The following is a 22249-nucleotide window of genomic DNA, read 5'->3' on the forward strand; positions in this document are numbered from 1 at the left end:
GGACAGCAGGAGAAGAGTGGCTGTCTTTTAAACTGCAAGTCAGTGAAGAGTTCAGCATCATCCCTCACAATATTCTTGTGCCCAGGTTAGGATATTATGGCCTGCATGGGTGCATAAGTAGAGTGGAAAAGAACGAGACGGCTGGTCAGGCTCAGAGGGATGTGGTCAATGTGTGGTACTCTGCCTGGAGGCATCTAGCTAGAAGGGTCATGCAAGGGTCTGTCCCGCCACCTACCCTGTTTCACATGTTTATAATGACCTGGAAGAGATGAGAGAGCTCTTTTTCATGCCAATAGAGATGAAAGATTTTGAAGAGGAAAGATGTGTTTGGGTAATTTTGATGCCACCATGATACTAAGAAAACATTCATGTTAGGCATCTACCCTCTTTCTAACCAGGAAGCTTAAGCCCTAACCCTACGCCTACCCCTAAATGGCACCTTCCCCCTGACAGGAATCCACTACTCCAATCCCTAACCTCAAACCTTACCTCTAAACTAAAGCCCCAAACCTTAAACGCTTACTCTCATCCTGCTACTCACTCTAATTCCTAGCCTTCATCCTGAACAGCCCTCAGGGGGGCCAATCAATGCTTCAAGGTTTTGCTTCTGCCTTTGACTTCTTGAGAGGTTTGTTCAGTCTCCTCTCAGTATCTGAGGTTCACGAACACAGGGCCAACTACAGCATGGGGGCTCATTAAAATACAGAAAGCCCTAACGAGCTATTTCTCTTCCTGTGATTTTCTTCAACTCTTCAAGACTTGTCCAGCTAATTGTAGAGTCATTTCATAGTGTAGTTAAGGAGGAAGATTTCCAAGTGCACCTAATCAAAATCCTTTTTTTAAAGGTTATATTTTATTCATTTCACTTGAGAGCAGAGGTGATAGCAGCATTCTCCAATTGATATGGATGCAGAGGGTCTCCTCAGGAGGTCTGCGCAGCTAGGAAAAGCAGTCCCTTGAGGTCTGGCTCTGTAGTGACAACCTTGCCCCTTGCTTCCTCCCTTCCTCAACCTCACAATTTCCCTCATTGGCCACCTGAGATTTACATCAGTTTCCTTACATCAGACTTCACTGACCTTTGGGAGCTGAATGTTACAGCTCCATTGCACCATCTCCCACCTGATCTCCTTAGACAACTGGCTGCACACAGGCACAGAAGGATTCTTCCTGTTGGCAAGCAAAGAAAATTAAACTTGATAAAGCTGCATAAACAATAAAATACACTCCTTGAGCATATGCTAAATACAAGCTACCTCTAATGAGGTTGCCTTTCTACAAGAGATAATCCTATGAGAAATGTTTTAGATACATAGATACAGAAAGGTAGAGATAAACATAATTAAAGAATTGGCTAAACAGACACTTGTCCTACTGAAGGACAGGCAAGCTTTTAGTCCCTGAAGCTCAAAGCAGCAGCACAGGTGAGAAGGATCTAAATGAACAAAGAGTAAGGGCAGGAGAAAACTGGAGAATAATGGAAAAGGGCTGTTGTCTGCACAACCTGCTGAAAAGATGACTTTAGAAATGCTCATCGTACCCGGACAGGTGAAAATACAGGAAAGATTAGAGAAATTAAATACAGAACACCATCCAGCATTTATCCACTTGATCCAGTGTGACCTGGCAGCAAAGGCGGCCAGCAGTGTCCTGAAGTGCATAAAGAGAACCCTCGCCGAAAGTGCGAGGGAAGAGATTGTCTCCCCCTGCTCCTCACTCGTTAGGCCACCTGTAAGCAACTGTGTCCATTTTGGGGCCCCCATTTCAAGTGGACTGGGTCTGGCTGGGATGGGGTTAACTTCCTTCATGGCAGCCCATATGGTGCTATGTTTTGCATTTGTGCCTAAACCAGCGTTGATAACACACCCGTGTTTTGGCTATTGCTGAAGCGTGTTTGCACAGCCTCAAGGCCTTCTCTGGTTAAACCTGAGAAGCAGCTAAACCCCGCACAGCCGTTCGCTCACTCCCCTGCAGTGGGATGAGGGAGAGAACTGAAAACAAAAGGTAAAACTCATGGGTTGAGATAAAGGCAATTTAATGGGACAGAAAAGAAAGGGAAAAGAATAACAATGATAAAAGAACATACAAAAGAAGTGATGCTGTCCAATGCCCAGCCAGTTCCTGAGCAGCGGACCCTCAGTCAGCTTTTCCGCCAGCTTTATATGCTGAGCATGACATCATGTGGTACAGAATATCCCTTTGGTCAGCTGGGGTCAGCTGTCCCAGCTGTGTCCCCTCACAACTTCTGTGCCCCTCCCAATGTACTCGCTGGTGGGGCAGTGTGAGAAGTATCACGTAGCAATTAACATCATCCAATTCAAACCATTGGCTATTCTCACCCAAAATCAAATCCCCTTGAGGTACGCATTGGACTGCCCCATCCTCCTGCATCACCCACCAAGTGCACCCAGGTCCTTGAGCAGAAGCAATCCCATGAATGGTTTTGCCTTTACCCAAGGCAGGAATAACCCAGACTGTCTTCCCCAGCATAATTTTTATGTGCGCTAGAGGGGCTTTATCCCCCTCTATGGTATGTAAAAGTTTTGACTGGGCAGGGCCAGCTCGATCACCACATCCCCTAGTGTTCACTAACCAAGTGGCCTTTGCTAAATGTGTGTCCCAATGTTTGAACGTCCCAGCACCCATTGCTCTCGGTGTAGTCTTTAACACTCCCTTGTACTGTTTGATTTTCCCAGAGGCTGGTGCATGATAGGGGATGTGATATATCCACTCAATGCCGTGCCCTTGGGCCCAGGTGTCTGTGAGGTTGTTTCGGAAATGAGTCCCGTTGTCTGACTCCATTCTTTCTGGGATGCCATGTCACCATAGGACTTGCTTTTCAAGGCCCACGATAGTGTTCTGGGCAGTGGCATGGGGCACGGGATATGTCTCCAGCCATCCGGTGGTTGCTTCCATCATTGTAAGCACATGGCACTTGCCTTGGCGGGTTTGTGGGAGTGTGAAATCATCAATCTGCCATGCCTCCCTAATATTTATATTTCAGCCATGTTCCTCCATCCCAGGGAGGCTTGAACCGCTTGGCTTGCTTGATTGCAGCGCATGTTTCACATCCATGGATAACCTGTGCAGTAGTGTCCGTGGTCAAGTTCACCCCTCAGTCATGGGCCCATCTATATGTTGCATCTCTTCCTTGATGGCCTGAGGTGTCATGGGCCCACCCAGCTTGAAATAATTCACCCTTCTGTTGCCAGTCCAGATCCACTTCAATCTTAGCAGCCTGATCCACCTGCTGGTTGTTTTGATGTTCTTCAGTGGCCCGACTCTTGGCTACGTGAGCATCTACGTGACGTGCTTTTACAGCCAGGTTTTCTCTCCAGGCAGCAGTATCTTGCCACAGTGCAGCAGCCCAGATGGGTTTGCCTCTGCACTATTCGTTACTCTGCTTCCATTGCTGTAACCACCCCCATAGAGCATTTGCCACCGTGCATGAGTCAGTATAGAGATAGAGCATTGGCCATTTTTCTCCTTCAGCAATATCTAAAGCCAGCTGGATGGCTTTCACCTCTGCAAACTAATTCAATTCACCTTCTCATAGAATCATACAGTCATAAAATCATAGAATGCTTTGGGTTGGAAGGGACGTTTAAAGATCATCTTACCTCAGCAAAGAAAGCTGTAGCACTCACCTGCATATTGTCAGGCTTGGCGCCGTGACTACCTCCCGGGGGAGCTTCTTCCAATGCTCCACTACCCTTTGGGTGAAGAACCTTTTCCTAATGTCCAACCTAAACCTCCCCTGGCATATCTTCCTGCTGTTCCCTCGGGTTCTTTCATTGGTCGTCAGGGAGAAGAGATCAGCACCTGCCCCTCCTCCTTCCCTCGTGAGGAAGCTGTAGACCATGGTGAGGTCTCCCCTCAGTCCCCTCTTCTCCAGGCTGAACAGGCCAAGTGACTTCAGCCGCTCCTCATACGGCTTCCCCTCTAAACCCTTTACCATCTTTGTGGCTCTCCTCTGGACACTCTCCAGCAGCTTTGTATATTTTTTGTACTGTGGCACCCAACACTGCACACAGTACTCAAGGTGAGGCCTCACCAGTGCAGAGTAGAGCGTGACAATCACCTCCCTTGACCGGCTGGCAATGCAGTGGTTGATGCACCCCAGGACATGGTTGGCCCTCCTGGCTGCCAGGGCACACTATTGGCTCATGTTCAACTTGCCGTTGACCAGAACCCCCAGATCCCTCTCCATGGGGCTGCTCTCCAGCCTCTCGTTCCCCAGTCTGTATGTACATCCAGGTGCAAAATGCAGCACCTGCCCTGGTTAAACTTCATACAGTTGGAGATTGCCCAGCTCTTTAATTTGTCTAGATCCCTCTGCATGGCCTCTCTGCCCTCAAGAGTGTCAATGGCTCCTCCCAATTTTGTGTCATTGGCAAACTTTGATAACAAACTCTCGAGTCCTGCATCCAAGTCATTTATGAAGACATTAAAGAGCACTGGCTCCAACATGGATCCCTGGGGAACCCTGCTAGTGACTGGTTGCCAGCCCGATGTAACCCCATTTACTATAACCCTTTGAGCCCGACCCATCAGCCAATTGCTCACCCATTGCATTAGGTGTTTATCCAGCTGTATGCTGGACATTTTGTCCTGGAGGATACTGTGAGAGACAGTATCGAAGGCTTTACTGAAGTCCAAAAAGATGACATCGACTGGCTTCCCTTGGTCAGCTAGGTGGGTAACCTTGTCATAGAAGGAAATCAAGTTTGTCAAGCAGGGCTTTCTCCTCGTGAACCCGTGCTGGCTGGGACCAATGACTGCGTTGTCTTTCAGGTGTTTTTCAATAACTCCCAGAAGAATTGTCTCCCTCATTTTGCCAGGCACAGAGGTGAGACTGACAGGCCTGTAGCTACCGGGGTCATCCCTGTTGCCCTTCTTGAAGGTTGGGATAACATTTGCCAGCTTCTAGTCAACTGGGACCTCCCCAGATTCCCAGGAGCATTGTCCTTGAGCTTTGAGCTTTGAGCTTTGGTACTTTAAGTACTAAAGGCTGCAATAATATCACTTTTCTTTACATCAGACTTCTCCACTGAAGTCTGCAACTCGGTGTTACAGCTCCATCGCGCCATCTCCCACCTGATCTCCTTAGACAACTGGCTGCACACAGGCACAGAAGGATTCTTCGTGTTTGCAAGCAAAGTAAAGTATGATAAAGTTTCATAAACAATACAATACACTCCTCAAGCATATGCTACTGACAAGCTACCTTTAATGAGGTTGCCTTTCTACAAGGGATAATCTTATGCGAAATGTTTTACATAGATAGCTACAGAAAGGTAGAGATGAACATAAGAGAAGAGTTTGCTACAAAGGCAATTGTCCTACTGAAAGACATGAAAGCTTTAACTCCCTGAAACCCAAAGCAGCAGCATACGTGAGAGGTATCTGAATGAACAAAGAGTAAGGGCAGGAGAAAACTGGAGAATAATGGAAAGGGCCTTTGTCTAGACAGTCTACTGGTAAGATGACTTTAGAAATGGTCATTGTATCAGGACAGATGAAAACACATGAACGATTAGAGAAATTAAATACAGTGCATAACAGGCAGAATAGTGGTAATGAAGTTACATGGGAAGACTGATATTTCTGTGGAATATCCCTTTGGAAAGGTCATGGGATTGGTAGAGGTCTCTTGTGAGTGAGGACAAAGCAATGTTGCGCCCATCTCTGAAAGAAGCCAAAGGAGCAACCCAGGGAACCCCAGGCTGTACAAGCTCACTTTGGTGAGGAGTAATCTATCGATATATTGATCGAAGTGTTGATCTGCTGGAGGGAAGGAAAGGCCTGCAGAGGGACCTGGACAGGCTGGATCATTGAGCCGGGGCCAACTGTTCAGTGCTGGGTCCTGCACTTGGGTCACAACAACCCCGTGCAACGCTATAGGCTTGGGGAAGAGCGGCTGGAGAGCTGCCTGGCGGAAAAGGACCTGGGGGTGTTGGTTGACAGCTGGCTGAACATGAGCCAGCAGTGTTCTCAGGTGGCCAAGAAGGCCAATGGCATCCTGGCTTGTATCAAGAATAGCGTGGCCAGCAGGAGCAGGGAGGTGACAGTGCCCCTGTACTTGGCATTGGTGAGGCCGCACCTCGAATCCTGTGTTCAGTGTTGGGCTCCTCACTAAAAGAAAGACATCGAGGTCTTTCTGGGGGTTGTTTAGTCTGGAGAAGAGGAGGCTGAGGGGAGACCTTATCGCTCACTACAACTACCTGAAAGGAGGTTGTAGCGAGGTGGGGGTCGGTCTCTTCTCCCTAGTAACAAGCCATAGGACGAGAGGAAACGGCCTCAAGCTGCGCCAGGGGAAGTTTAGGTTGGATATTAGGAAAAACTTCTTCACCGAAAGGGTAGTCAGGCATTGGAACAGGCTGTCCAGGGAAGAGGTTGAGTCTCCATCCCTGGAGGTGTTTAAAAGAAGGGTAGACGTGGTGCTCGAGGACATGGTTTAGTGGTGGACTTGGCAGTGATAGGTTAATGGTTGGACTCGATGATCTTAACGGTCTTTTCCAACGTTAATGATTCTATGATTCTATGATATCTCTTGGGTTATATTTCTGGGATCTTTAAAGAGAAGAATGTGTCCAAAAGCAGTCAGCATGGACTTTCAAAGGGTAAAGCATGCCTCACCAGGCTGACTGCCTTCATGATGCAGTAACTGCGTTTGTGCCTGAGGGGACAATAGTGGATGCTGTTCACCTCAACTTCAGCAAGATTTGTGACGTGTTCTCCCTCACTATTCTTGTACCCAAGTTAGGACATTACGTTCTGGAAGGGCACACAAACAGATGGTTTAAACACCAGTTGGAAGATCAGGCTGAGAGAGCAGTGGTGAAGGGGTCATGCCCTACCTGAAGGCCAGTGGGACATACTGGGGCATCATGGGGCAGCACAGGGAACACTCCTGGGCCCTGTGCAATTGAAAAGCTGTATCTATGACCCAGAGGAGGCAATTCTCACCATGTTTAGCAAGAGCAAATGCTGGATTCTGCACCTCGGATGAAATAATGCCAGGCACAAGTATCCACTGGGAGAGGAGTGGCTGGAGAGCAGCCCTGCAGAGAGGGATCTGGGGGTGCTGGCTGGCAGGGGGCTCAACAGGAGTCAGCAGTGTGCCCTGGCAGCCAAGAGGGCAAACCACACCCTGGGGTGCAGTATAACGAGGGGCTCAAAAGAGGGGATGTTGTGGTTTAACCCCAGTCGGCAACTAAGCACCATCCAGCCGCTCGCTCACCCTCCCTCCCACAGTGGGATGGGGGAGAGAATCAGAAAAAAAAAGTAAAACCCGTGGGTTGAGATAAAGACAGTTTAATATGACCGCAAAGGAAGGGGAAATACTAATACTAATACTACTAATAATAAAAAAAAGAATATACCAAACAAGTGATGCACAATCACCACCTGCTGACCGATGCCCAGACCGTCCCCGAGCATCGATCGCTGCCCCCTGGCAAACTCTCTCCAGTACATATACTGAGCATAATGTCATACGGTATGGAATATCCCTTTGGCCAGTTTGGGTCAGCTGTCCTGGCTGTGCTCCCTCCCAGCCTCTTGTGCACCTGGCAGAGCATGGGAAGCTGTAAAATCCTTGACTAGGATAAAGACTGCTTAGCAACAAGTAAACCTTCAGTGTGTTATCAACATTATTCTCATCCTAAATCCAAACCACGGCACTATACCAAGTACTAGGAAGAAAATTAATTCTATCCCAGCTGAAACCAGGACAGGGGATTATCCCACTGTATTTAGCACTGGTGCAGACTCACTTGGAGTACTGTGTGCAGTTCTGGGCCCCACAACTGAAGAAGGATGTAAGGTACTTGAATGCATCCAGAGGAGGGCACCAAAGCTGGTGAAAGGGCTGGAAGAAATGTCCTTTGAGGAGCTGCTGAGGACACTGGGCTTGTCTAGTTTGGAGAAAAGGAGGCAGAGGGGTGACCTCATTGCTCTCTACAGCTTCCTGAGGAGGGGAAGTGGAGAGGGAGGTGTTGATCTCTTCTCTCTTGGATCCAGGGACAGGACGTGGGGAAATGGTTCAAAGCTGCACCGGGGGAGGATTAGACTGGACATTAGGAAGCATTTCTTTACCAAGAGGGTGGTCAAACACTGGAACAGGCTTCCTAGAGAGATGGTCGATGCCCCATGCGTGTCAGTGTTTAAGAGGCATTTGGACAATGCCCTTAATAACATGATTTATCTTTTGGTCAGACCTGAAGTGGCCAGCTATTTGGACTAGATGATCCTTGTAGGTCCCTTCCAAATGAACTATTCTATTATATGCTATTCTGTTCTGTTCTATTCTGTTCTGTTCTCTATATATACCTGTACAGGGTGGATCCCTCCAGCAGCTGGGCTCTGATGCTCAGTCTCCTCAGTAGCTGCCCTGGATACCAGCCTCCCCAGGTGCACGCACCTGGACATATGAGCCCCCTGAGGCTGCAGCCCCATTCCAGATGCTGCTACAGACCACCCCAGTCACACACACACACACACACAAACTCTTAAGTCCAGTCACGCTGGTCTCTCAGTTGCTGGCACTAATGACATACGGGCTGTCTGACCCCCTGGTCCTTCTCCAGTTGCTGCACTCATCCCCCTGTGCTCACGTGTTCACGCAGAAGAGAGATTCCCCCACACAGCAATGAGCTAGAAATTAAATTTAGTGAGAAGACAGGACAGACTGCACTGGTCAGGGTCCTCCCCTAAACTTCCCATGATAAAAGTCCTGTGCAATCCAAAAATGCTCTTCCCCTGCATCCCATAATGTGTCCTACGCCCTTAGGTGACAATTCCCTTAGTCCAAATGGTGATCCAGAGAGCTGCTCGCAGTGACTCCTCTTGGTGGGTTTCACACCTGGACAACGGGGCTGACGGCTCTCCCAGGGCAGCCCTGGAAGGAGCTGGGACAAGATGTTCCTTCCTCAGGAGCCTGTCATTTGGGTTCCCACCTGCCACGGTGCCTCTGTGCTCTTCTCGCTTTGTGGAGATGGGGTCTTGATGAGCTGGTGGCTCTCCTGTGACAGGTCTGGGAGCAGCTGGGGCAGAGTGTTGACTGAGTTACTCCTCCTGCCATCAGTAGCGCCTTCTTTGTGTGTGCAGATGAGCTTCTATCACTAAACCTAACACAACCCAACAAGAACATGCATCTCCTGAGGCATCTGTATTTGAGGGTTACATACCTATGCACTGGTATTATTTAGCATATTTAACATAGCAGCTCATTGGAATTGCTGTCCAGAAATGCATCAGGATTGGGGGAAAAGCTGTGCTGTTGCACAGGCAATGGCTTCGTTCAGGGCCAGTAGCACAGTCTTGTTTCTAAGACTGTAGATGAATGGATTTAAGACTGGGTACAGGACAGTGTTCAGCAAAGCCACAGTTCTGTTTGTCTCCAAGGAAACATCTCTGGAAGGACGCACATAGAGAGCAATGCAGCTCCCATATGCAATGGCCAAGGTGGTGAGGTGGGAAGAACACGTAGTAAAAGCTTTTTTCCTCCCAGCAGCTGCTGGCAGGTGCAGAATACAGAAAAGGATGCCCATGTAAAATGCCAGAGTTAAACATAAGGAACCCAGTAGGATAAACGATAACAAAACAGAGTCTGTTTTCCAAAGCAGGCTGGGGTCAGAGCAGGACAATTTGAACAAGGGGGAGTTGTCACAAAAAAAATGGTGGATCTTGTTCGAGCCACAGAAAGTCAGCTTGTAGAGGAGGACCAGATGGTAACTGAAGGCTGTGATGCCAATGACCCAAGCAGCAACAACCAGGTGGATGCAGAGCTGAGGCTTCATGATGGCAGCATAACGCAAAGGCTGGCAGATGGCAACGTAGCGGTCAAAGGACATGACAACAAGTAGAACCATCTCTGTACAGCCCAGGGCAAAATGGAAACAGGACTGGGCAAAGCAGCTGCTTAGTGAGATCGTTCTCCTACCAGAACTCAGGATCACAAACAATTTGATGCTTGTGGAGGATGTGAACCAGATTTCCAGGAAGGCCAGATTGCTGATGAAAAAGTACATGGGGGTTTGCAGGCGGTGATCCACATGCACGAGGAAAATGATGGTTGCGTTCCCCATCACTGTTGTCAGGTATATGAGCAGAAGGAGCAGAGAGAGAAATAGCTGTAGGCTTTGATCAAGCCCTGAGAAACCCTCTAGGATGAACTCAGTAACTGCAGTTTCATTCTCTGCTCCCATGCTGAATTTCAGTTCATCCTGCCGAGACAGGAAGATGGCAAAACCCAAGTGTGATTATTTCACCGTCTGGATGAAAGGAATCCTTCCTTCTCTGCTTCTTTCCTTGCTTGCAGTCTTCCTCCTAGATAGCACAGAGAGAGAGAGAGTCCTTCAAGCCTTTCTCACCCCCTGATTTTTCTGGTTTACGTTTCAGTTTGAGTCCTCAGAGAATTTGTTGTCGTCTTTCTACCTTTCTCAAACACTCCCAAAGGATTCTTTCTCCAGAGCAGAAGATTTTAAAGAGGCTGCGAGCTATTTCACCCCATTCCTGGCAAATTCCACATTCACTCAGACCTATTGCAAACATGTCACACCAATGTGCCAAACTCATCTCTTCTGTTGCACAAATGCTAAACCATCAAATCAAATCAAATATGTATGATGAAAGCTAGTCTTTCTACTTTTCAGAGGTACTCGCCTTTTTGCACTAGGAATCCCTGAGAGTCTCTTGTTTTCAAAATAAGTAATATCCAGCATCTCTTTTGTAATCCCCTGCTTCCTTCCACACCTTCTTGCTCTCTGTTTCTTCAGGAGAGGGGGAGGGGGTGGAATAGGGACCAAGTATAACTTGTCTTCTTTCGTACTCTAAATAATGACTGAAAGGTATGATGACTCCACACAGTCTGTCACACAATCTCATCTGACATCCGTCTGCACTGAAACACGCTTGTTTCCAAAGAGTTGCTCATTGTTATTGCTATCAAATGTCCTGACCTAAACGCAGAGCAAGAGAAGAGCATCTGGAAGGGATTTGTAACCTTTCTTTTGCATGCCAGTTATAGGTTGGGAGGAACCAGCCTCTAGCGTTTTCTCTTGTTTCCATTGACTCTAGAGGGAGCCTGGGGAAAACCAGTTCGCACAGGCACCTGCAGCCAAGTAGATGAAACTCACTATTCAAGTCTCAAATCACTCATTTATTAAGGGTTTGTTGTTTGTTTCTTTTTTTTTAATCAAAATAGACATCTAAGAGAAGGAAGCACAAGAAAACTATATGCAATAAAGACTGATGTTTTTCCCTTCATCTTTATATTTGTTTTTAGACATGGAAAGGAGCAGAGCAGATGACTGACGAAGTAGGATGATTCCAAGTGCAAGGGAAGGAGAGGGAGAGGAGGAGATGGTGGGTTTGAAGCAGTGAAAGAGATCTTCTCCACAGGCTCTGTTGTCCCCTTAGGCTCTGTCCCAGGGCAGAATGGGTAGCACTTGCACAAGGAGTAAAATGGGAAGATCAGTACAGGGCAGTGCTCCGTGTTTGCACTGACATTTTAGCTTGGGGCTCAGGCTAGTCTTAGATCCCAAATGCCCGGCTTGTTCTTTGCCTCTAGTCTGGCATAGGGGAAGCTCTGCACTGGGTTCCTTTGGGAAATTTTCTGAGACTAAAACAGGGGATGTAGCTCAGTGGCAGAGCACCTGCTTTGCATGTGGGAGGTCCTGGGTTCAATCCCCAGCATCTCCAGGGGTACTTTTGCTCTGACTCCCCACCCTCATGCAGGTGTGGGCTGGACCTTGGGCACTGGTCCTCTCCAGGCCCTGTGGGCCTGCCCTGCCCACCCAGGGCTTGCCTGTGAGGTGAGGAGGGCTGTGGGAGGGCTGTGTGTCCTGCCTCTGTTGAGCGCCCTCTTGGAGGAGAAGCAGGCAGCTGTGCTGGACCTGAGCTCAGGTCACTGCCCTGCACCACAGACCCACCCCACTGCCCAGGGACAATGCTTGGCAGCAGAGTGTGGGGAGACCTCAGGGAGGGGAGAAGTGTCAGCAGCACACTAGGAATAATTTCTGGCTGTGCTGAGAGATGTGGTGTGAGGGTGCTGGTCCAGCCCAGGCATCCTTTGGGATCAGGGCCACACTGCCCTGGTGGCTTTCCAGGGATAAGGGTCTGACATTGTCCTGTCTCCAGGTGGAGATCCCATACCGCATAGGGAAGCTCTCCTCTGTGCCAGCAGGTAGGGCTGGCTGAGTTGGACGAACCTGGGCAGGGCTGTGGGACTCCCAGCTTTGACATTTCTTATCCTGACCCTGTCTCCAAGTGCTTCTGTTTCCACCATCACCACTGGCTTAAGCTTAAGGAGCTCCTGAGGCCAGACACAGCCCACAGACATGGGGCTGGTGTCCACCTCTTGTTCCTGGGGTGTTTGGTGTCTCTGTTGATGCTGCACTGGTGGGATCAGGGGGGCACAGGCCTGTCCACAGCCGTGTACAGGCGGGAAGGGCCAGATGGTGCCTTGGCTGGTCCCCCAGCTTAAACACCCGCAACCAAAACGGAGTGTGAGACATGGCCTTTCACTGCAGGGTGCTCAGCCCCCAGGAACAGTGAGCCCAAACTAAGAGAAATAAGGCTGCTCTCCTGGGGGCTTTCCACAGCCGTGCTCTGCCCAGCGTGGGGCAGCAGTGCTGAGAGTTGGGGGTCTCACTGTGACCCCCCCTCAGGTAGGTCCTCGGGAGCTGCAGGAGCAAGCACAGACCTGGGGCACAGTGACAATCCTGCTTTGCTGCATAGAATGGACCCAGCCCACAGGGCCAGGCTGTTCACGTCCAAGAATGCCAGGGCTGGAGCTTATCCCAGTGGGAGTTTTCCAGGGGATGGAGGCTGTGCTTGCAATGCCCATGTTATGTCACCCATTACCGTGGGAGTCTCGCCCTGGGAACACTGCTCTCCTGTGGCAGCTGCCAGCAGGAAGGCTCCAGGGTATGGAGCAGAGGGATGTGTGAGCCTGGGCTTCCTCCAGATCCCCCCAGGGTCCCCCCAGGGGTGGAGGAGCTCCCAGCAGGGAATGGGGCAATGCGGAAGTGGGAGAGGACGTTGGTGAAAGCCGCCTCCTCCCCTCTTCTCCTCTAGGGCCAGATCCTGCTGTTGGCAGCAGTACTGAGCTGCAGCAACTCCCCACAGGGAGCCAACACACCTTCCAGCCTGCAGCAGAGGAGCCTTTCAGGGAAGAGCTGGAGGGGTGTGGAGACCCACCAGTGGGAGCAGGGAGGGCAGTTTGGGCTCCAGGTCCTGCCCAAGTATTAAACTCTTCTCCCCACCTGTCTTCTGTGGTTTTTTCTGCCCATGGGTGCTGGGGCTGGTGAAACCCCCAGCCAAGTGAGAGGGACCCGGGCTCAGCTCCCAGCAGCACCTGTTTTAGGGGAGGGACACAAAATCTCCTCTGCCATGGGAATGTGCCCACATGAGCATCCTCCTGCATGGGTCCTTCTCCAGGCCAGGGCCTAGACCACGGCTTTTGGATGCAGCACACATCTCATGGGGATCCTTTCTCCATCCCCCGGCCCTCCAACAGCGCTGAGGGAAAGGTGCCCCCATCCCCCCTGCTCCCATCCCTCCTGTACCTGCACACAAGTACTGCCCCGACACAAATCCAAACTCAGACCCCTGGCGAGGCAGCAGGAGGGCAGGGGTGGGGGCTGGAGGGGAGCAGGAGAAGGGGGTCCCAGGGCTGCCATGGGGCCTTACAGCCCCTGCTCAGGAAGAAGGCAGCTCTGTGGCTGTGACAAGAGTGCTCAGGGGTCTGTGAGGGCCCAAGGCAGCAGGAACAGCCCATGGAGACTGGGGTCCTGGCAGAGCATGAGGAGAGGGAATTCCAGCCCTGTGTGTCCCAGAAAGTGGCTCTGCACCCTGTGCTGGGGCAGTGTGGAGCACAGCTGCCTCTTAACCATTGTTAGAGCCATTTTGACTAGAAACTGCCTGTGGCCAGCAGGATGGAAATGGCTCTGTCAGCAGGATTATTCCCCAGGCACCAGGGGCTCTCGCAGCCCCACAGCCTGACCCCGAGCCTGCTGTCCCTGAGACGCGCCCCTTCCCTACCACTGTGCCTTTGTTCTCTGCTCCCCTGAGCAGCCTCAGGGAGATGACCCGACACCTGGGCAGGCAAGCAGCAGCTCTGGGTCAAAGCCCCCAGAGACTTTTAATAAGAACAAATATGGATGCACAGTGTGAAAATGGGAATAAAAATAGAGGGAACTCCCAGCCATTTCTGCTGCCCATGGTAAAGGAAGACGGTTCCCTGGTGCTCACAGCTCTCCCAGCTGCGCAGGCCTCTCCTCCTGCCTGCACCCAGCTGCACAGCAGGGATGGGCTCTCCTGGCCTGGGGCTCAGGGACTGTTGGGCACCAAGCTCCGCTGTCACAGCCTTTGTGTCCTCACGGGGATGTGCCACAGACACCTCCTCAGCATCATCATAGCCCATGCTCCCCAGGGACACGGACGAGGTGTCTCCTTCAGCTCCAGGGACCCCAGCACTTCTCCAGGAGCGCAGACTGCCCCCTGAAAGCAGCAAGGCAGGGCATTGCAGTTCACCCCATGGGGTCTGTACATCACTTTCCTCCCCACTCCTCCCCACATTCAGCTCCTTCTCCCACCCCCAGTCCCTCCAAGGAAAACTCCTGGGTCAGGTTCCCCCTTCCCAGGAGCTTTGGGTGTCAGTACGGTAGTGACTTGGGTGACACCAGGGATGGTACCCAGGAAAGATAGCAATGCTATCTTTCCCTCTCACCTCCGAGTGCATCCCTGGGCCCTGCTCTCTCCTCTGGTGCCCCGGGCATTTCCCAAGCTCCCTGCCCAGGGGCAGCATCATCCCCAGGGTCAGAAACCTCCCTGGCATCATCATAGCCATCCACTGGGTCACCTCCGGGCAGGACAAGAACATCTGAAAGGAGAGGGCAGCTGGTGACAGTGAGAAGACACATCCTGCAGAGCAGAGGATGGGAGGACGCACAGGGACACAGGGATGAGACACTGGTGGTGGCAGCACCACAGGAGACCCCCATGTCCTCCCCATCTGTGATGGTGACACTCAGTGACACCTGTATCCACCACATGGCTTCAGGGAGATCAGCCCCTTCCTGCCTCCATTACCTGGTGCTGATCCCACACCATCCTCCTCCTCGCTGTCCCCAGGGGAGGGCTGCAGCTGGGTCAGGGACTCCTCTGAATAGGAGCCTGGCGAGATGCACAGCGGGTGTTATGGAGCGAGCCCCATGGACCTGTCTCATGGTCAGCGCTGCTGGGGAAGGGGGACCCACAGAGATGGGGCTGCATGGGGAGGAGGGCTGGGAATCACCCTGCTCCCCCAGGACAAACACCATCTCAAAGGTGCTCCCAGAGCTGCCCTAGCGTGGCCCCTTCCCTCACTCCTCGGGTGTCACATGGGGTGCAGGAGCAGGAAGAGAGGGGCTGTCCAGCTGGGATGGGCAAAGCTGGTTGGGAGGAAGCTCCTCTCCCGGGCCCAGGACCTGGATGCTCTCCCCACAGACCACACGGCCCCAGCGCTGCAGGGACCATGGGCTGGGAGGCTGCAGTGGATCAGCCCTGTGTTGGGGCCAGGGGAAAGTGTCCTGCAGATGGGCCTGCAGGGAGGACCCACACCCACCTGAGCGACCAAACCTTGCCTGCTTCTCCCACACCGGGCTGTAACCAATCTCCTCATACACGGCCTCGGGGAAGAGCTCCTGAGCCCTCCTGGAGCCTGGGGACAGAGGCAGGGCTGGCACAGGGACAGGCAGAGGGGCGATGGGACCCCACTGTGCTCCCCCAAACCTGTTCCTTTGGCCAGCCCAGGACTGGTCCGACAGCACAGCCCCACTGTTCTGTCCAGGCACGGCCGCCACATCCCCAGTGAGGGCAACATTGCTGTGGAGATTATCTGGGGCAGCGTCACCCTCGCATCATCCTTTCGGAGACAGTGCTCATGCCCCTCTGGCCCCTGCGTCATTCCCTGCCTTGTCTGACCTTGGAGCAGCTCCCATGTTTCCTCGCTACCTGGAGCTGCCCCTTATGTGCCCCATGGGCCTATAGCAGGGTACCTGCCCTGCCGGGGGATGGGTGAGGATGGGCAGGGCTGGGCAGAGGGACAGCTTGGGGGCCTGACACCATGGAGATGGACTCTACTGCCCCATGCTCCTCCTGCCATCTCCCTTGCCCCAGAGCCCCCTCCAGAACTACCCAGAGCACTGCCAGCCTTGGCCATCCCCACTCTGCCATTTCTCTCCTCACCCCATCACTACCTCCCCCCTCCTCTGAGCTCTCTCCACCCCTTGCTGCTGGTGCCCCATGGCCAGGCAGTCAATGGGGTGGTGCATGGGACAGGTGGCAGCACACAGTCTCATCCCCCCAGCTCTGCCCGTGCCCCTCAGTGACACCCCGCAGCACCCCACAGCCCTTCCAGGAGGCATGGTCCCTGGGACTGCTATGGAAGGACCCACCTCTGCGCCCAGCCCTAGTGCTTAGCGCTTGCCCAGCCAGGAGGGCCAGGAGCAGGCAGAGAAGGGCCCCCAGGATGATGCAGATGATGACAGGCACTGAGACTCTCCCGCTGCTGGTCAAATGACCTCGGGTAGGATCTGCATGGGCAAGAACATGGAAGGGGCAACACCAGGCCTGGGAGAGGTGGGGGCAGCACCAGTCCTGACTCCCATCACTCAAGGCAGCAGAGGGTGGAAGACCCCAGGGATAGTTATGGGGAAGCTTCCACCCTGCTGAGGAAATTACAGCCCTCCCCAACTCTCCCACCACCACCCCAGTGCCTCCTCCTGGGAGTTTCACACCCCAGCAAGGAGCCCCTTCCATCCAGCTGTGGGTCACAGCCTGGTGCTGGGATACCCAGCCTCGGGCGGGAGGACGAGTTACCTGCTCGGGGTGGGGATGCTGCTGTCCTGGCTGGAGCTGCAGAGGAGGAAAAGGAGAGCTGGGCTGAGAGGACAGGTGTGCGGGTACTGGGGAGCCTCCTTCCCAACACGCCCTGGGTGTGTCTGGAGATGTCCCTGACACATCCCACCCAAACTGCCCCTCCAGTAGTGCTAGAAAGGGAGGCCGGGACAGGGCCCACGGCCTCTGCTCTGGGCAGCAGGCAGGGTGGCACAGGCAGCCCAGGGGACAGCCCTGGGGCTGCAGAGCCCCACAGGCAGTGGCCTGAGGACACCCAGCTCCACTGAGGCTGCTCCCCACCTGGCGCCAGGCTCCTGCACTCTGCAGGAATGGTCTCGCTGCTGGGAGGTCAGGGCCCATGCCAGGACCAAGTGGACGAAAGGCCTTCTCTAGCTCCCTGCCAACACCTGAACAAGAGGTCCCAGCCCTGCCACTCACCTGAGCAGAGCACAGCAGCGTCTTCCTTATGCCGGCAAGCACCGCCATCCCCGGGACGGGCCCAGCAGTGCTGCAGGGACAGCTCCGTCCCCCGGCACTCCACCTGCTCCAGCCAGATGGGGCCTTGCCCCATCCCAAATGCGGACTCATTCAGGGCAGACACTGCAGGGTCACAGCCCAGCTGCCTGCACGCCACCTTGGCATCCCGCATGTCCCAGGAGTCGCCGCACACCGTCCCCCAGGAGCCACGGTGCCAGATCTCCACTCTGCCCGAGCACCCGTCCTCGCCTCCCACGGCACGAATCTTCTCCCTGTCTGGAGAAGGCAAAGACCTCCCATGGCACCCAGACAGCAGGCAGAGCCCTGCCAGACAAGAAGGGTACACAGAGGAGCAGCTCAATACCTGTGCAGCTCGTGGAGTTGGGGCATGGGGCCAACGGGGCCAGGGACATTCCTGGGCGTCACTCTGAAGAAAGAAACCCTGTAGTGAAGGGGGCTGGTTCAGGGTATCGTGCAGAACACAGCAAGGCTGAGCTCTACTTGTGCCTCCCTGTACCATCTTGGTCATGGCAGCATCTGCATCCCAGTCATTCAGGGGACACGCGCAGGTCTAGGGGGACCCTGACTGCTCAGCCCCTAAAGGTCCCTGGTTCACAGAGCAGCAGTCGTGTTGTCTATGGAGGGGAGACTCTTCTGAACCCCATCTGGTCTCTTCTGAGACCTCACCTGGAGATGCCTCTGCCTTCCCCAGGCGCTGCTGGCAACCTGGGTGGCAACTGCTGCTGGACATGTGTGGCTGGGGTCACATTTGTGCCACCGGCAGGAGTAAGGTCTGACATGGAAAGAAATGCCCCTCCAAACCCTTTCTCTGCCTTTGGCTGTGCCCAGTGGGGAGCAGGAGCTGGGGTGACACTGGTGCCCGAGTGGCTCAGAGTTACCGTTGCAGGTGATGTGGATCTCATCTCGCAGGTCTTCACATGACTGCGTGTCCCAGGGAGTGGAGGGACACTGCCAGAAGGAGCTGGTTTTCTCCCCACACTGCACGTTATCCAGCCACGCAGGGCCAGACAGCCTGCCATAGGGCAGCCGTGTTTCCAGGGATCCTCCATCCCCGCAGCCCAGCTCCTTGCATGCCAGCGACACTGTGTCGAGAGTCATCGAGTTGGAGCAAATGCTCCCCCACGTCCCGTTGTACAAAACCTGCAGGCGCCCGGAGCAGCCGTCGCTGTTCTCCAGCCTCAGGGCCACGAACTCTGGAAGGAAAGGCACCAAGGGGAACAGGCTGGTCTGGGGCTGTGGGAGAGGGGACGCCTCTGCACCCCGCAGGCCCTCAGCCAGGCAGGGGCATGGCCAGCGCATCCCTCTTGCACCCAGGGGCAGAGAGAAGTCCCTGATGCACTGACATCCCTTGCCCTTCCCGCTAACACTGGGGAACAGCTGAGCTCTCCAGGGACCCCCAGTGGGACTGAGGGTGCCCGTGCATGGGTGTCTGCAGCATGGGCTCAGGCAGGAGTTCAGAGGCAGCCAGGGACAGCTTTGGACGTGCCAGGCTCTCCCCACATCCTGGCCTCCCCAGGAACCAGGATCTCACAACAGACCTGAGCAGATGACTCCTGCATCCTCTTTGTGCCCGCAGTCGTGCTGCCCCCAGGGCCTGGCAGGGCAGTCCCAGAGAGCAGCTTCATCCCCGGAGCAGTTCATGCCATCCAGCCAGATCTGCCCGGAGCCTTCCCCGAACCGAGCGGAGCCAACCGCCTCCACTGCCCCTCCACAGCCCAGCTGGTGGCAAACGACGGCAGCATCAGACAGGTCCCAGCCATCATCACAGACGGTTCCCCAGCTGCCCTGGTAGTAGATCTCCACTCTCCCCACGCAGCGCCCAGCCCCATTCACCAGCCGCACCTGCTGGCTCCCTGCAGTGGGGAGAAACCCCCGTTGCTGTCAGGGGCTGGCTGCCCACCTACCCCATCATCTGGGGGGCCTGTGCAGTGCCGCTCACCCCAGCAAATGACTCCCACATCCTCCGCAACCCCTGCCGCCAGTGCACTCTCGGGCAGGGAGGGGTTGCATTGGGTCAGGTTGGTCTCCTGCCCTGTGCACCGGACCCCTCGCAGCCCTATGGGGCCCGTCCCTCGCTCAGGCTTTGGGGGGTTGTAGGCTGTCTCCGCCTGTCCACACCGCAGCTGCCGGCACACCACGTTGGCCTCCCGCACGTCCCACTGGTCATCCAGGACTCTGCCCCACGTCCCACGCTGGAAGATCTCCACTCGCCCGTCGCACCGGCTCCCTCCACCCACCAGCCGCAGGGATGCAAAGCCGGCTGAGCCTGGGGAGAGCAGAGATGCCACAGCCATCGGCGGCACCGGGGAACATGGCACCCTTCAGGGAGGAGGGCAAGGCAGAATTCTCTGACCAAACAGGACAGGATTGAGCCTTGTGTTGACAAGAAGCAAGGGCAGAGCCCAGGCCCACTCTGCAGCTCACACCCAGGTCTGCTGCTGCTGGGGGCACCCAGGCAGCTCCTGCCTGAGTGGTGGGAGGAGGCTCTGCAGGGCTCTCTGTGGGGATGGGATGTGGTTGTCTGCAGCTCGAGGGATGGAGCAGAGCCCTGCAGCCCTGTCCTGGGCTCATCCCACAGCAGAAAAACACAGGAGCCCAGGCCTGCCAGTGGCACCAGGGCCTAAGCTGCTGCCCTGGGGGCAGATGGCTGCCTCCGTTCAGTCTCCTCCTCTCCCACAGCACAGCAGTCAGTTTGAGCAGGCAAAGCCCTCCAGAAGGTTCCTGGGGAAGCAAGGGTTTCTCCAGGGAGAAATTCAGCCTGGTACTGCCATGGGACCCCTGCTTTGGGTGGCCATGTTGCACACAAAGGGCAAATGGAGTTAATGCAGCATTTTCCCAGCACTCACCTGAGCAAATGACAGCGGCGTTGTTCCCATGGGAGCACGGTGAGGCCCCCAGGGTGATCACTGGGCACTGTCCCAGGTGGGCTTCAGTCCCGTCACAGTGGAATGAGTCTCTCCAGACCGGGCCAGTCTCTCTCCCAAAACGCTCTCCTCCAGGAATGGACTCAGCAAACCCGCAGTTGAGTTGACGACAGAGAACATGGGCATCCGAGAGATCCCAGTGGGAGGCACAGAGGGTCCCCCAGGTCCCCAGCACCTGGACTTCCACCCTCCCTGCACAAGCCGTGCTGCCGTTCACCAGCCTGACCCCTGTGTACTCTGGGGACAGAGAAGGAGGACTGAGGGTGGATTGGTGCTCTTGTATCCTCAGTAGCTGGCGCAGAGGCCAGAGGGACAGCATGCCTTTCTTCTCTTGCACTATTTTCATGCTGCAGACAACTCATCACCCCTCCTGTCCTCACACCTGGCCCAGCATGGTCCTTGTTCTGTTCCCCGACCCCTGGCACAGCTCAGGTGTTCAACACCCCACCCTGAGTCCTTACATGTGCAGGTGACAATAGCGCTGTTTGCATGGGTGCAAGGCTGGTCCCTGGGGGTCCCCCTGGGGCAGGAGGTGAGGAGGGATTCATTCCCCACACACTGCAGCTCTCCATCCCACATGGGACTCATCCCTTCTCCAACGTGAGCTGCCCCAGCCACAGGCAGGGCCATGCCGCACTGCAACTCCCTGCAGACCACGTCAGCAGCTTTGGGACCAAAGTGGGAGTCACAGACAGTTTTCCACTGCTCCCTGTCATGGATCTCCACCCGTCCTGAGCAGTGGCTCTTCCCTTCCACCAGCTGGACAAATCCTGGAAGAAACAAAGCAACTGATAGTGCTCTGGCAGTTCCCACAACACCTCCAAGCAAGCCCTGACCAAATGACCCATTGCACATCCCAGGGGAAGCTGTTGGGGGAGTGTTGGTGACACAAACACATCCAGGCCCCCCTGCACCTCTTCTCTACACCATCACAGCACTAGAGGGTATGTGTCTGTTGCAGACCTGCAGCAGACCCTGCAGACCATGTTGATGCCTTTGGGAACAAAGTGTGAGACACAGTTTTCCAAGGGTCCCCATCATGGGTCGCTATACGTCCTTAAGAAGGGGCTATTCCTTCTGACCAGCCAGCAAGATCCCTCAGCAACCAAAGACCCCTGAGAGTTCCCACAGCCCCCTGGCACTCCCCTGACCACGTCCCACCTCATCTCCAAGGTGGCCAAAGGCAAAAAGCCCCATGACCACCCCAGCTGCTCTCACAGGGTGCTGATGGCACAAAGAGAGCAGGGCCCACCTGCCACTCCTCAGAAATCAGCCCAGCCCTTGTGGGCTTGCTTCCCTCCCAAACCCACTGCCACAGGCACTGCTCAGACAAACTGCTGCTGCTCCCCCACAGACCCTGGGCTGCCCGGCACTGGTCCCTGGGCACGGCAGCACCCAGAGCACTTGGGGTCCAGGGAAATGAGCCCAGACACTCTTGGCTGCTGCAGCTCACTCTGCCCCACTGAGCTCAGGGCCAGGCATGAGGAACCTCTTGGTGCCACCAGAAACATGCCCTGTTCCCAGGGGGGTCTTGGGCTGTTGGGGCACTGCTGTTAGATGGGACATGTCACAGGGCACAAGCATAGTGAGGCTGAACCTGCGGTCGGTGTCTGTGCCAGCCCCCTGCTCTGGCGCCTGCTGGGGAAAAAGTTCCTCAGTCCTGGCCAGAGTGCACTGCTGGATGCTCATGACCCTGGCCAACAGCCAGGCAGAGGGCAGGAGAGTGGACAGAAGAGCAGCCCTGGGCTTACACAAGCTCCCAGTGCAAGGGCAGGCACAGAGGAGAGCCAGTCAATGCTGGCAAATCCAGAAGTGCAAGGCAGGCAGGGGCTGGGACAGACATAAGAGGCTGGGCAGCAGGTCAGCACTCCTGGATGGGACCGTGTCCCCATGGGCAGGCTCTCATGGGGTGACCCTGGGAGAGGAATGAGGTGCCACATGCC

At 54.4% G+C, this 22249-nt stretch overlaps 1 protein-coding gene across 1 annotated transcript; it reads right to left on the bottom strand.

The window, feature by feature from the left end:
- Positions 1 to 9254: 9254 nt before the first annotated feature.
- On the bottom strand, positions 9255 to 10208 carry LOC309604173 (olfactory receptor 6E1-like; the record flags this gene model as incomplete). Its single annotated transcript, XM_082339083.1, has 1 exon — positions 9255 to 10208. The coding sequence occupies one exon, from the start codon at positions 10206 to 10208 to the stop codon at positions 9255 to 9257; it is 954 nt and encodes a 317-aa protein (XP_082195209.1).
- Positions 10209 to 22249: the final 12041 nt, after the last annotated feature.

Source organism: Platalea leucorodia (assembly GCF_965183815.1).
Source record: "Platalea leucorodia genome assembly, contig: HAP1_HAP1_SCAFFOLD_427, whole genome shotgun sequence".
In the NCBI taxonomy this organism is placed as follows: domain Eukaryota; kingdom Metazoa; phylum Chordata; class Aves; order Pelecaniformes; family Threskiornithidae; genus Platalea; species Platalea leucorodia.